The 14,864-nt window shown below is 44.0% G+C and overlaps 1 protein-coding gene across 1 annotated transcript in view; it reads left to right on the top strand.

Moving 5' to 3' along the window:
* LOC121541791 (fibroblast growth factor 11-like) overlaps window positions 1-14,591 on the top strand; it is a 78,876-nt gene extending 64,285 nt beyond the window's left edge. The window contains exons 4-5 of the mRNA XM_045208139.1: window positions 13,249-13,447; window positions 13,596-14,591. Coding sequence (XP_045064074.1) covers window positions 13,249-13,447; window positions 13,596-13,816 — 420 coding nt within the window. The 3' untranslated portion in view covers window positions 13,817-14,591. The remainder of the gene's footprint in view (window positions 1-13,248; window positions 13,448-13,595) is intronic.
* The last annotated feature ends 273 nt before the right edge of the window (window positions 14,592-14,864 follow it).

Raw genomic sequence — 14,864 nt, 5'->3', positions numbered from 1 at the left:
AGACACAGAGGACACTGCCATTGGGGAAAAACCTCTGCAGGGCTCTCTCTCTCTCTCTCTCTCTCTCTCTCTCTCTCTCTCTCTCTCTCTCTCTCACCCTCTCTCTCTCTCTCACCCTCTCTCCCCAATCCTCTCTCTCTGACTTTGATATGTTGTCCTCTTCTATTCAAGTCAGCTGTGCATTGCAGTAAAAACGTAATCAGCCAGCCTTGTCAGGCTAGTGAAGTGCACATAGAGCCCAGGAGAACAGTAACGAGCTAATTACAAGGGGGAACTCCAGGACACTGCTCTATTGTCTCAGCCATGAGCCTTAGCCTCAGCTTCCCTATACCTGTAGGAGACTCGAGGAAAATGGCTTCCTTCCTGGTAAAAAAAATAGTGGTGAGCTCTGTCCTGACCCATTTTATTATCTGTGTGCTCTGGAAAACCCTCCTGGGCCATGAGAGGGGGGAGATGTGTGAAGAAATGGTGTGGAGTGTGTGTGTGTGTGTGTGTGTGTGTGTGTGCGTGCGTGTGTGAAAGAGCGAGTTAGTGAGTTGTGTGAGGAAGTGAGTGAGCAAGAGAGAGTGAGACAGACAGAGAGAGAGAGTGAGAGAGGTGGGAGGTGACACAATTGAGAAATTCTAGATTTTACAGATGCAGTTTCCATGCATGCCCATCAGGCCTCTGAAATGAAACGTGATGAATGCATTTTTAATGAGTGTGTTGATGTTTGCATAGTATACAGGAAATTGCTTGTGTGCACACCTTGAATTATAATGTCTGTGATGTTCCACATTACAAAATGCTATAGTACGCTATGGTATAAATACTGTAGTATTCACTGTAGTGTTTTTGCAGACTTTACTGTAGTTTTCACTGTATTGTTTTCACTGACTAAATTCTGTAGTATTTTCTGTAGTGTACTGTAGTATACTGAAGTATTTACAGCTAACTATAGTATAAATACTGCAGTAAAAGAAAACTCTAGTATATGCTATGGTAATTAATGTAGTGGTTTTTTTGGGACTGCAGTATACTGTAGTATTTACTGTAGTATTTTTGTTTTATTCATCTTTGACATAGAAGAGGAGGCTTTCTCCTATAGGTAGGTAGGTAGGGTAGGTACAGTGGGGGAAAAAAAGTATTTAGTCAGCCACCAATTGTGCAAGTTCTCCCACTTAAAAAGATGAGAGAGGCCTGTAATTTTCATTATAGGTACACGTCAACTATGACAGACAAATTGAGAGAAAAAAATCCAGAAAATCACATTGTAGGATTTTTAATGAATTTATTTGCAAATTATGGTGGAAAATAAGTATTTGGTCACCTACAAACAAGCAATATTTCTGGCTCTGACAGACCTGTAACTTCTTCTTTAAGAGGCTCCTCTGTCCTCCACTCGTTATCAGTATAAAAGACACCTGTCCACAACCTCAAACAGTCACACTCCAAACTCCACTATGGCCAAGACCAAAGAGCTGTCAAAGGACACCAGAAACAAAATTGTAGACCTGCACCAGGCTGGGAAGACTGAATCTGCAATAGGTAAGCAGCTTGGTTTGAAGAAATCAACTGTGGGAGCAATTATTAGGAAATGGAAGACATACAAGACCATTGATAATCTCCCTCTATCTGGCGCTCCACGCAAGATCTCACCCCGTGGGGTCAAAATGATCACAAGAACGGTGAGCAAAAATCCCAGAACCACACGGGGGGACCTAGTGAATGACCTGCAGAGAGCTGGGACCAAAGTAACAAAGCCTACCATCAGTAACACACTACGCCGCCAGGGACTCAAATCCTGCAGTGCCAGACGTGTCCCCCTGCTTAAGCCAGTACATGTCCAGGCCCGTCTGAAGTTTGCTAGAGTGCATTTGGATGATCCAGAAGAGGATTGGGAGAATGTCATATGGTCAGATGAAACCAAAATATAACTTTTTGGTAAAAACTCAACTCATTGTGTTTGGAGGACAAAGAATGCTGAGTTGCATCCAAAGAACACCATACCTACTGTGAAGCATGGGGGGTGGAAACATCATGCTTTGGGGCTGTTTTTCTGCAAAGGGACCAGGACGACTGATCCGTGTAAAGGAAAGAATGAATGGGGCCATGTATCGTGAGATTTTGAGTGAAAACCTCCTTCCATCAGCAAGGGCATTGAAGATGAAACGTGGCTGGGTCTTTCAGCATGACAATGATCCCAAACACACCGCCCGGGCAACGAAGGAGTAGCTTCGTAAGAAGCATTTCAAGGTCCTGGAGTGGCCTAGCCAGTCTCCAGATCTCAACCCCATAGAAAATCTTTGGAGGGAGTTGAAAGTCCGTGTTGGCCAGCGACAGCCCCAAAACATCACTGCTCTAGAGGAGATCTGCATGGAGGAATGGGCCAAAATACCAGCAACAGTGTGTGAAAACCTTGTGAAGACTTACTGAAAACGTTTGACCTGTGTCATTGCCAACAAAGGGTATATAACAAAGTATTGAGAAACTTTTGTTATTGACCAAATACTTATTTTCCACCATCATTTGCAAATAAATTCATAAAAAAATCCTACAATGTGATTTTCTGGAATGTTTTTTCTCATTTTGTCTGTCATAGGCCTCTCTCATCTTATTAAGTGGGAGAACTTGCACAATTGGTGGCTGACTAAATACTTTTTTCCCCCACTGTAGGTAGGTAGGTAGGTAGTGTCAGGATAAACGTGTATGCGGTAAACGAAGTCAAGCGCAGGACACCGAGAGACTGGCAGATGTACTTTACTAATAAACGTAATGAAAAGTACAAAACAACAAAACCTCCAAAACAGGGAGGAACAATAATCGCAATACACAGTCCTGCCGAAAACAAACGGAGAACAATCACACACAACAAACGAATAACAGACAGGGGTTATAAAGGGAAACCATCAACACTAATGGGAAACAGGTGTACACAAAGCAGACCAATCTAGATGATTGCTGGAACCTAGATCGGTGGCAGCTAGTACTCCGGTGATGACGAACGCCGAAGCCTGCCCGAGCAAGGAGGAGGAGCAGCCTCGGCTAAATCCGTGACAGGTAGGTAGGACTGGGGTCTGAACGGATACATCAGAGCTTCTGCTCTTTTCTATAACCTGTAGGGAACACGATGTATGGTCTATACTTGACATGTAGGTTTCTCACTTATGGGTGTCACAAATTGGGATATTGGGGAGGCGAATGGGCAGGGTATATGCAAATTAAATACTGTAGTATTAACTAAAGTAAAAAAAAAGTGTAGTGTTTTTGCGGATATTACTGTAGTATTTACTATAGTATTCTAGAGTATACAACAAAAGTACTACACATGATCGAGGGATACTACAGTGTGTAGTATAGTATTCTACAGTATACTACAGTTTACTACAGAATTATATAGTAAGTACTGTAGTATTATGTAGTAAAATGTAGTATTTTTTCATGTGGGGTACTACACACTGAGTGAACAAAACATTAAGAACACCTTCCAAATATTGAGTTGCACCTCCCCCCTTTTGCCCTCAGAACAGCCTCAGTTCGTCAGGGCATGGACTCTACAAGGTGTCGAAAGCGTTCCACAGGGATGCTGGCCCATGTTGACTCCAATGCTTCCCACAGTTGTGTCAGGTTGGCTGAATGTCCTTTGGGTGGTGGACCATTCTTGATACACATGGGAAACTGTTGAGCGTTAAAAACCCAGCAGCGTTGCAGTTCTTGACACAAACCGGTGCGCCTGGCACCTACTACCATACCCAGTTCAAAGGCATTTAAATATTTTGTTTTGCCTATTCACCCTCTGAATGGCACACGTACACAATCCATGTCTCAAGGCTTAAAAATCCTTATTTAACCCGTCTCCTCCCCTTCATCTACACTGATTGAAGTGGATTTAACAAGTGACATCAATAAGGGATCATAGCTTTCACCTGGATTGACCTGGTCAGTCTATGTCATGGAAAGAGCAGGTGTTCTTAATGTTTTATACTGTCAGTGTATGTTTAGTGCTTTTGTGTAGTGGTTGTTGTTGTGTGTGTGTGTGTGTGTGAGAGAGAGAGAGAGGCGCTGTGTAGTCCATTTGTCACCTGTGAGGGTTGCATTGAGATGCAGGACAACACAGATACCATCATCTCCATCACAATGGGGGAGAAAGAACAGGAGAGAGAAGAAAAGGGATGAGGTAGAGAGAAATGGAATATAATGATACAGAGGGAGATATGTTGCCAGCCAGGCAATTAAGTGCACTTAGCTGGTAGAAGTAATACTGTGTGCAGGCAGGGTTCCTTCTTTCTACTCATTTATCATTAGCCCAGCACCAATGCTCTCTGCTAAGATAGTAAGTACTACAGTGGGTTGCGAAAGTATTCACCCCACTTGGCATTTTTTGTATTTTGTTGCCTTACAACCTAGAATTAAAATGGATTTTTTTGGGGGGGTTTGTATCATTTGATTTACACAACATGCCTACCACTTTGAAGATGCAAAATATTTTATATTGTGAAACAAACAAGAAATAAGACAAAAAAACAGAACTTGAGCGTGCATAACTATCCCCCTCCCCACAGCATGATGCTGCTACCACCATGCTTCACTGTGGGGATGGTGTTCTCAGGGTGATGAGAGGTGATGAGAGGTGTTGGGTTTGCGCCTTGACATAGCGTTTTCCTTGATGTCAAAAAGCTCAATTTTAGTCTCATCTGACCAGATTTCCTTCTTCCATATGTTTGGGGAGTCTCCCACATGCCTTTTGGTGAACACCAAACGGGTTTGCTTATTTTTTTCTTGAAGCAATGGCTTTTTTCTGGACACTCTTCCGTAAAGCCCAGCTCTGTGGAGTTTACGGCTTAAAGTGGTCCTATGGACAGATACTCCAATCTCCGCTGTGGAGCTTTGCAGCTCCTTCAAGGTTATCTTTGGTCTCTTTGTTGCCTCTCTGATTAATGCCCTCCTTGCCTGGTCCGTGAGTTTTGGTGGGCGGCCCTCTCTTGGCAGGTTTGTTGTGGTGCCATATTCTTTCAATTTTTTAATAATGGATTTAATGGTGCCCCGTGGGATGTTCAAAGTTTCTGATATTTTTTAATAACCCAACCCTGATCTGTACTTCTCCACAACTTTGTCCCTGACCTGTTTGGAGAGCTCCTTGGTCTTCATGGTGCCGCTTGCTTGGTGGTGCCCCTTGCTTAGTGGTGTTGCAGACTCTGGGGCCTTTCAGAACAGGTGTATATATACTGAGATCATGTGACACTTAGATTGCACACAGGTGGACTTTATTTAACTAATTATGTGACTTCTGAAGGTAATTGGTTGCACCAGATCTTATTTAGGGGCTTCATAGCAAAGGGGGTGAACACATATGCACGCACCACTTTTCTGTTATTTTATTTTTTTTATTTTTTATCATTTCACCAATATGGACTATTTTATGTATGTCCATTATATGAAATCCAAATAAAAATCCATTTAAATTACAGGTTGTAATGCAACAAAATAGGAAAAACGCCAAGGGGATGAATACTTTGCAAGGCACTGTAAGTACTAAGTAAGAGATGTAGACTTGGCTGCAGCCTGCAGCACCAGTGACATCCGTTGTTCTAGTCTTTGTGATAGTCTCAGGTAAATTACACAGCCCTGATACATCTGTCAGCAATGCTCTTTGTTCACAACACACACACACACACACACACACACACAAACATACAGACACACACACATACATACACACTTATAAACCCAATACACAATGTACACACTTTTTTTTATGACACACAGAGACATCACAAGGACAATATCTCTCTATCCTTCTCCCGCTCTCGATCTCCCTCCGTTCTCTCTCTCCCATAAAGGGGACATTGAGCTGGGGATGACAAATGGAGGAGTAAAGGGATAAGAGGTGGGCGTGTGGTCACCTCTGTCACTGGGGGTCACAGCTGCCACTACCCTCCGACGTGAATCACATCAACAGAGACTCTCCACATGTCAACCAACCCATAGACGGCTGTACAGTAGATTAGGCAGAAGTCATCACAACACATCCCCTAGCCCCACCCACTCTGCTCAGCTGTCACACACATCATACCATCATACCAGGCCGTGACATCATAAACCATTGGAGAGGGGCCATGTGGTTATGGTGCCAGACTGCCCACTGCATGCCTCAGCCTTGTTTAAGCCCTTTTAGGTCTAAGCCCTTAGACCACAATATCTACTAAGCTAACATATGGAATTGTTTTAAGCTGGTCATAAAATTGATCATGTAGCCATTTTATTTGGAATTTTAGGACCCCTGTAGGTATATAAAATAATATATATAAATAATGTGGCCTTTACTGCTATAGCCCTTAGAAACGCATTGAATAACACATTTGTAAATTGCAAAACAAACAGTCCAAAAAGAATACGGTTTTGAAGTGTCTGTCCTATATATGAGAGATATAACAAAACTGTAGATGTTTGAGCACGTTATTCTTGGAACTTTTTACCCCCTATGCACGTTCTGCCATTTTTACAGCCCGGTACTGGGTTACCTTCAGACGACTCCCATGAAACTTGTATGAGTCGTGGAGCAAAACAACCGAGAGTCTCATCTTTCGATGGTGGTGAATTATTCGTTTGTAGCTCAAACGGTTCGGGTTTTACAGACGTTTTCGTAATGATTTTCTTGTCCGGATCCTCTCGTGTAGAACAGGCAGCTATTCAGTATTCAAAATGGCGTAAACTTGTGATGCACGGGTGCGTCAAACGACTCTAGGGGTTAAGCTCCTGAGTGGCGCAGTGGTCTAAGGCACTGCATTGCAGTGCTAACTGTGTCACTAGAGATCCTGGTTCGAATCCAGGCTCTGTCGCAGCCGGCCGCGACCGGGAGACTCATGGGCGGCGCACAATTGGCCCAGCGTTGTCCAGGGTAGGGGAGGGAATGGCCGGCAGGGATGTAGCTCAGTTGATAGAGCATGGCGTTTGCAACGCCAGGGTTGTGGGTTCGATTCCCATGGGGGGCCAGTATAAAAAATATATATAAAAAAAACTGTAAGTCGCTCTGGATAAGAGCGTCTGCTAAATGACAAAAATGTAAATGTAAATGTAAATGTTATAAGTGCATCCATGCCTTATTGACTTATGTAATGTGCCATGTCACAGAACATCTGCACCTGGTTCTAAAAGCATCAATAACATGTGCAGGTGTCCCCCGCCTCTGCATACTTCGAAACACACACACGCGTGCACTCATGCTCTCTCACACTCCCACACACACATTCACACACACACACACACAGACACACAGGCACACACACACACACACACACAGACAGAGGAAGACCCATTAGGAGATTCAGTGAAAGTTATGATTTGAAGGGGGTTGCTGCTGCAGCGTTAATGCAGCACCATGGAAATATGGCGGGATTACTGCAGTTAGGCAGATTTCACAGCATCTCCTAGGCCTTTTCTTAATTGGATTTGCTCAACTCCTGTGTCCTCTCTACTCCGTCCTCTCTCGCCTCCTTTTGAAAAATGTCAAAGGTAATTGAGGAGAAGCGGCGAGGAGAGGGAACGTGGGCAAAAATGTGCTTGTATGAAATCAGGTAAATTAAGTTTACATTGGTGGATCCCAAAACAAATGTGTAAAGTGATAAAAGCAAATTAATTTGTTAACATTTTATAGATAAAACGATAAGTAGCATATTGTTTTTAAACATCTACATGCGTTTCTCCTACGACAAAACAAAGCTGATTCAAAGGGGTTTTAAAAACTCTCCCGCGAAGGACTTAGGTAGGATACACATGACTATCCTCGAAGAAAAGTTGGCTATCGAGGAGGGGAGGACACTCTTCCATTTGCCAACTAACTAATTGACATCTCCTTGACCACTCGACCAATTATCGGTTTCCGGGTCACAGAGGAGAGAGGACAGAGGAGACAGGGTGGAGGACTGACTTTTTCCAAAAGTTGAAAAGGCCTTAGATTACCCAGGGACTGCTGGGGAAGGTCAACAGACACAGGCAGGTCTGCCTAATGTGTCACTACGACCCCTGCTGGCAATACAGAGGACTACACCATGGAAACTACCTCAGTTTTACTATTAGCTAGGGAAGGGGGATTTAAATAATTTCACTATTTGAATAGTGAAAAACAGAAGGAAAACGCTGCACACTGCTGCTCATGCTCCCAGGTGATATTTATTTATAACAACGTTTCGACCCTTAAGCCTTCATCAGGCATCCATATCCTAGGTGGGGATGGAAGGTCCTTTTTATAGGGGCAGTACTCAGTGACATCACTTCCTGCAACAGGAGGTAAACAATTTATAACAGGTTCACAACATTAACATTCAATGTATCAATATATATTATCATATACAAGGAATGCAATCAATATTTACAGTAATATACATACAATATTCATACAATGTTCAATTAGGATTTTTTTTTAACACACAATTTGGACATATTGAAACTAAAAACAGTTTCAAGTCAAACTCCTCGTTAAGGCCAAGAGGAGACAGTGTGTTGAGCCTGTGGATCCAGAAAGATTCCCTTTGAAGAAGTTTCCTCTTGGCCTTAACGAGGAGTTTGACTTGAAACCGTTTTTATAGTTTCAATATGTCCAAATGGTGTTTGTTTTTTAAATTGATTTTAAAATTTTAAAACTTCTTCAAAGGGAATCTTTCTGGATCCACAGGCTCAACACACTATCTCCTCTTGGCCTTAACAAGGAGTTTGACTTGAACCCGTTTTTATAGTTTCAATATGTCTAAACAATGTATGAATATTTTATGTATATTACTGTAAATATTGATTGCATTGCTTGCATATGATCATATATTTTGATACATTGAATGTTAATGTTGTGAACCTATGTTATACATTTTTTACCTCCTGTTTCAGGAAGTGATGTCACTGAGTACTGCCCGTATAAATAGGACATTCCACCCCCACCTGGGATATGGATGCCTGATGAAGACTTAAGGGTCGAAACGTTGTTATAAATAAATATCACCTGGGAGCATGAGCAGCAGTGTGCGGTGTTTTCCTTTCTGTTTTTCATGAATTTGCGCACAACTCCAGCACCTGCGGAAAGTACCTGGATGGGCCTATGTTCTTCAGCTTTTGTACTATTTGAATAGTATGATACATTTCTGTTGGATATCTAGATATTCAAAATACATGTTTTTTTTTAACATACGTTTTTAACCTGAGCACTGCTGCGCGAGGGAGAGAGGCTGGCGCTCTATTGCTGCAGTTGCGGAGGGGCCGGTGTGTGTGAGATGGGAGGAGCCAAGGCAACTCGGCTACAGCCAAGACTAGCTAACTTGTAGCAGCCACAATGTTTTTTTATCATCCCATACAGTATAACAGTGCCTGTCTTGACTGGAGAAGCCTAGAGAAGCTAGCTAGATAGCTAGCTAAGCTAGCCAGCTATAGCTAGCTAGGCTAATTGAGGCTACATGCTGCGCTTTATCCTCAACCCCATTCAGATAAAACAACATCCTACTTGTTGGTTGCTTGTTGTAGCCTGCTCTTTCTCATTTCGCAAACTTTTAATTCTGTAATTTTATTCCATGTTGCATTGCATTAGTGAACTCTCACTCTACTTGCTACACATTGAGCCTCTTTGCCACTTTGATTGGCCAACATAAACAACAAGCTACACATGTGAAGGCTACCAAGCGGCTACCGGTCTTTTAATGTGGCGCATGTCATAAAAACTACATTGAAAGGTTTGTTGTTTTATTACATTTGGTATATCCTTGTATCTAATAATGTCACATGGATATTTTTATTTAGTGTTAAAATAGGCCTCAAATGAATACTCACATAAGCATTCGAATACTAACATCCGTTCGGATATTCAAATATTCCAATAACCATGCATATCCCTACTATAAATAAGACTATTAGCCCAACACATCATTTACTCACAAGTCATTACTAAGCAGTGGCACACATTTGTGCATTGTTTTTCTTTATCAGAGAATAACAGACAAAATATGAAGCGACAAAAAGTGCTTAAGATGACATTTTGTGACTTGAAAAGAAGGGGTGTGAAAGTAAGAAAGTGGCATACAACTCCCGCACTATGAATCCGTATGAATGGCCCCAACTGCATGGGTGAGGAAGAGGTACCAGTTACACCAATTGATCTGAAAGGTTGTGTAAACATTGTTGGGTGTAGCTAGTAGCTACCTGGTGTGATAGCCCCTGGCCTGAGTCCTTGGCTTGATTATTGTTCCAGGAGAGCAGCGCAGCGTAGCATATGGTGGCGTAAGGAGTTAAGCTTCCTGGAGCAGGTAGAATAGATGTAATCAGACACGAGGGCTAGCTGAGGGAGAAGGAGGTAGAGGAGGAGGAGGAGAAAGGGGGAGGGGAAGGTAGGGATACCGCTTTGCATGATAAAGAGGTTCTACCCATCCTCAGGATTCTCTGCATGGACGCTGGATATTACCTCTCTCGCCGGCTTTCATTACAATTCATTCTGGCTGGAGATGCAGCGAAAGGAAGCCGCCTGAGTCAGTCAATAAGTCACCAGTGAAGGATGAGATTTTTATTTCATTTTATACTTTAGTCTAAGCACTCATCTTTAAATGAAAATGTCTCCCTTCTTCACTTAAAAAGGGTTTAGGAATTATTTACTCAACTGGTTCTAAAGGTGGGCTCAAAGGTAGAGGCTAAATCAGTGGAAGTTTGAAGGTCATGTCGTGGGGAGTCCTCTACCATCCTGCAAAGACAGATAGTGGGTTACCTTGAGGCTTACTCATGGATTAAAGGCATAGTAATTACAGAAACTAGGCTATGTGAGTTTAGATATACTGTAGCAGCCATGGTAGCTGAGTTCGGGGTTATCAGGATGATTAGTTCAGGGGTTTAGCGGTCGGTTATGATCAGGGTAATTCCTCTCTGCTGACATCTTGCCAGGAATCCTCAGGAGACGTCCTGTTAAAAAATGCTGTTAGATAGACGTCATAATGAGGAAGTGGGTTATCGTAAGGCTCATTCCACAGAATTCATCAAGGATTATCGTCATGGTAATGTTCAGAAGTACAATTTGTGGATTATCGGCAGGATCATTTCAGAAGTCGCCTTGTGGGTTTTCTTGAAGGTATAATTTCAGAGAACAAGGTTTGTTACCATGAGGGTCATTTCAGAATTTAAGGTAATCTAGGGCTTAGTGATGGGTTATCCTGCCTAGTGATGATTCAGAGGTTGAGTTTTGGGTTATGGTGACACAGAGTTCAGTGGTGGGGTCCTGGGTTATGGTGATTGGAGACTCATTGAAAAGTCCTTGGTGCCCCGCTTTCCCCTGCAGGTCCTGTGGGAGAACCAGGGGAGCAGGCCTCTCTCGCCCAGACCCTCGCTCTCCCTCTCCCCCTCTCTCTCTCCCTCTCCCTACCTCTCCCTCTCTCTCTCCCTCTCCCTACCTCTCCCGCTCTATCTACCTCTCTCCCTACCTCTCCTTCTCTCCCTATCTCTCCCTCCCTCTCTCTCTCCCTACCTCCCTACCTCTCACTCTCTCTCTCCATCTCTCCCTACTTTTCCCTCTCTCCCTCTCTTTCCAGCCTGATTAATAATGAATGAAGCAGATCATCTATCGATCTCCTGTGTGTGTGAGTGCAGCTTAATATATCAAACTTGTCAGAAGATCTATAAATAACTATGTGATGTAGAGGTGAGATTTGCCTATAGGTAAGCAAGGCTGGGGTGGTACCGGGGTACGATAGAGAACAGTGTTGGGGCTTCGGTGGTACCGGGGGTACGATAGAGAACAGGGTGGGGCTGGGGTAGTCTGGAGGTACAATAGAGAACAGGGGTGGGGCTGGGGTAGTACTGGGGGTACAATAGAGAACAGGGGTTAAGCAGGGGTGGTCTGGAGGTACAGTAGAGAACAGGGGTGGGGCTGGGGTAGTACCGGGGGTATGATATAGAACAGGGTGTGGTTGGGGGGTACCGGGGGTACGATAGAGAACAGGGTGTGGTTGGGGGGTACCGGGGGTACGATAGAGAACAGGGGTGGGGCTGGGGTCGTACCGAGGCTACGAAAGAGAACAGGGGTGGGGGTGGTCTGGAGGTACAATAGAGAACAGGGGTGGGGCTGGGGTGGTACCGGGGGTATGATAGAGAACAGGGGTAGGGGAGGTAAGTGAGGAAGGATATGAGGCCGGGGCGGGGGTATGGTACCATGCGGAGATGCAGCACGTGATTGGCTTTCCCAGACATGCACGCCACAGCACCTTGAAGGTGAGAGGTGATGATCTGTGAGCGTGTGACCATGGAGCTCCTTCATCCCTGATGAGTCCACTACTGACTCCTTAATGCCCCTCTCATTACCGACTCGTCCTCCCCCACCCCTCCTCCATCTCCCCCAGTCTCCCTAAGTCTCAGAGAAAGTATCCAGTCAGCTGTTTCTGCCCTGCTGCTCTCACTAAATCAATCGTGCAGATTGGGTTTGCTCTCTGACAGGGGAAGGACCCTGACGGTGACTAAGAGAGATGTATACCTGTCGCTAGTGGTTACAATCACCAGGCAACATTCTGCAGGGTTTAATGGTCCTTATGTTAGTGCTGGAGGTAGGGGGGTTAAGCACTGGTATGGGTACTGGGGATATGTGCTAACAGCCAATAACTGGGTTCTAACTGTTGGATAAGCTCCAACTTCGGAGAGGGTGGGTGCTGCTATGTGTTCACTTTCAGCTAGTAGTACAGTGTGAATGCTCTGTATTAAGTTTATAATTTGAAGGTTGAAAGGGACTTCCATTTGAACCATTTGTTCTGCCTCTGAACTTCCATGTACTTCCAAAATAACTTAATGTATGTGTATTTGTTCATTTGCATACTATGTGTTTGTATTTGTAGGTGTGTGATAATCTTTTGTTTATGTGGATATCCCAGTGGTTTCTCTCATCCTCTGTACCTTAGGGGGCTGTTCTAAGTTTGTACCACTGATGCTATAATGTAATGCCTCACTATGAGTGAAATCACTCTACAATCTTCTCCCCAAAGACCAGGATGTTCTCGCTTTCAAAGAAACATGAATACACATAGAATCCTAGCCTTCCCTTTGATTCCCCTTAGACACAACTTTCATAATTAATGTTTTTCACTGAGCTTGTGCGTGCATGCGTACAGTATGTGTGAGCACATACTATGCCTACATTTGAATAAATGTCTGTGTTTTGGGGTTGGCTGAATGTGTATAGCAGTTCCTCTCATGAGGTTTGTTTTAGTTGGCTTGTTTGTTTGTTAATGTGACAGTCTCTTTCTCTCTCTCTATCCTTCTCTTTAGGAACACTTCACTCCAGAGTGTAAGTTCAAAGAGAGTGTGTTTGAGAACTACTACGTGACCTACTCCTCCATGCTCTACCGCCAGAGCCAGTCGGGCCGCTCCTGGTATATCGGCATCAACCGCGATGGACAGGTCATGAAGGGCAACCGGGTGAAGAAGACCAAAGGTGCTGCACACTTCCTGCCTAAAGTTATAGAAGGTTGGTCACGTGCCCTCCTGTCCATGCTGTGCTGAATTTTTGCCAAGACAGGGATATATCAGAAAAGTATTAAGTTATTCTAGATGTTGCATGATGCTTATGTTCACCATTGAATACTCTTCAACTGTTTCTCTTATCTTCCCCACAGTTGCCATGTATAAGGAGCCATCGCTACACGAGCTAGTCAATGAACAGAAAGAGAAAGAGAAAGAGAAAGAGAAAGAGAAAGAGAAAGAGAAAGAGAAAGAGAAAGAGAAAGAAGGCCCTGCCCGGAAGACAGTGAAGACGTCAGAAGAACGTCATGAAAGAACATTCTCCATCAAGAACTGCAGGAAAGAAAAAAAAGCCCCCAAGGCTGATGCCTCGTAGCACAGGGGACCGAGTGTGGGGGAGGGGCAGCAGTGACACTGAGAACTCAATAAGGATTCAATCGTCCATCATGCACTTGGGCTGGCTGGAGGAATGGCCCTCATGGGCCCCCTTCGCCAGAAGTGCACTGGGCTGCACCATGATGAAGGGTCAGGGGTCAACAGCCCATCAGGTCTGGGTCTCGGAGGAATTCCTCTCACCTGCCACCAGAGAGAGAGGGGGATAGACTAGGGCCCAAGTCAGCACCACCACCCTTCCTCCCTGTCAATCACCTTTACCCCTTCTCCTCTAGCGCACTCACTACCAAAGGCACAGCCTGTGTAATCTCTCTGTCATTCATCTACTGCCCTCCCATCACCAGTCCAAGTTTCCAGAAATCACCTCCACTCGTGCACAAACTTTCATTTCTAATTGTTGTATTTTGATGTGCGAGTGTGTGATTGTGTCTGTGTGTATATGGGAGAGAGAGGTGTGTAAAACGAATCACTTCATGTAATCATAATCACTATTCTCGAGTCAACTCTTCTAATTAATGGCAATCACCATGGTGACAGTGTGACTATGCCTGGCCTCCACCATCTGCCCACCTGCAAATCACACACCGCACAGCTGGAGGCGGGCCATCAAAATGATGTTTTATTGGACAACATCGGGGGGATCTATTTCTATTTGATAGCAGGGCTGTCTGTTGAATTGCAGTCAGCAATTCAATTTCAAAAAAGCCAAATCTTCTGTTGAAAGAGACAAGTCAAGCAAGCTTTTTTTTTTTTTTACATTTTAGTCATTTAGCAGACGCTCTTATCCAGAGCGACTTACAGTTTTAGTGAGTGCATACGTTTTTTTCATTATTTTTTTATACTGGCCCCCCGTGGGAATTGAACCCACAACCCTGGCGTTGCAAGCGACATGCTCTACCAACTGAGCTACACGGACAAGCTCTTTTGGGATCACAGTTATATCTACAGGCTACAGTATAACCTGTTCAGTGAGCGGCCTTTTCTATCTCCCTCTTTCAAAGTTTATTTCTCTAACGATCAATCACAATGAG

Source organism: Coregonus clupeaformis, chromosome 27, assembly GCF_020615455.1.
Source record: "Coregonus clupeaformis isolate EN_2021a chromosome 27, ASM2061545v1, whole genome shotgun sequence".
NCBI lineage: Eukaryota > Metazoa > Chordata > Actinopteri > Salmoniformes > Salmonidae > Coregonus > Coregonus clupeaformis.
This window is presented reverse-complemented; position numbering and strand designations above follow the sequence as displayed.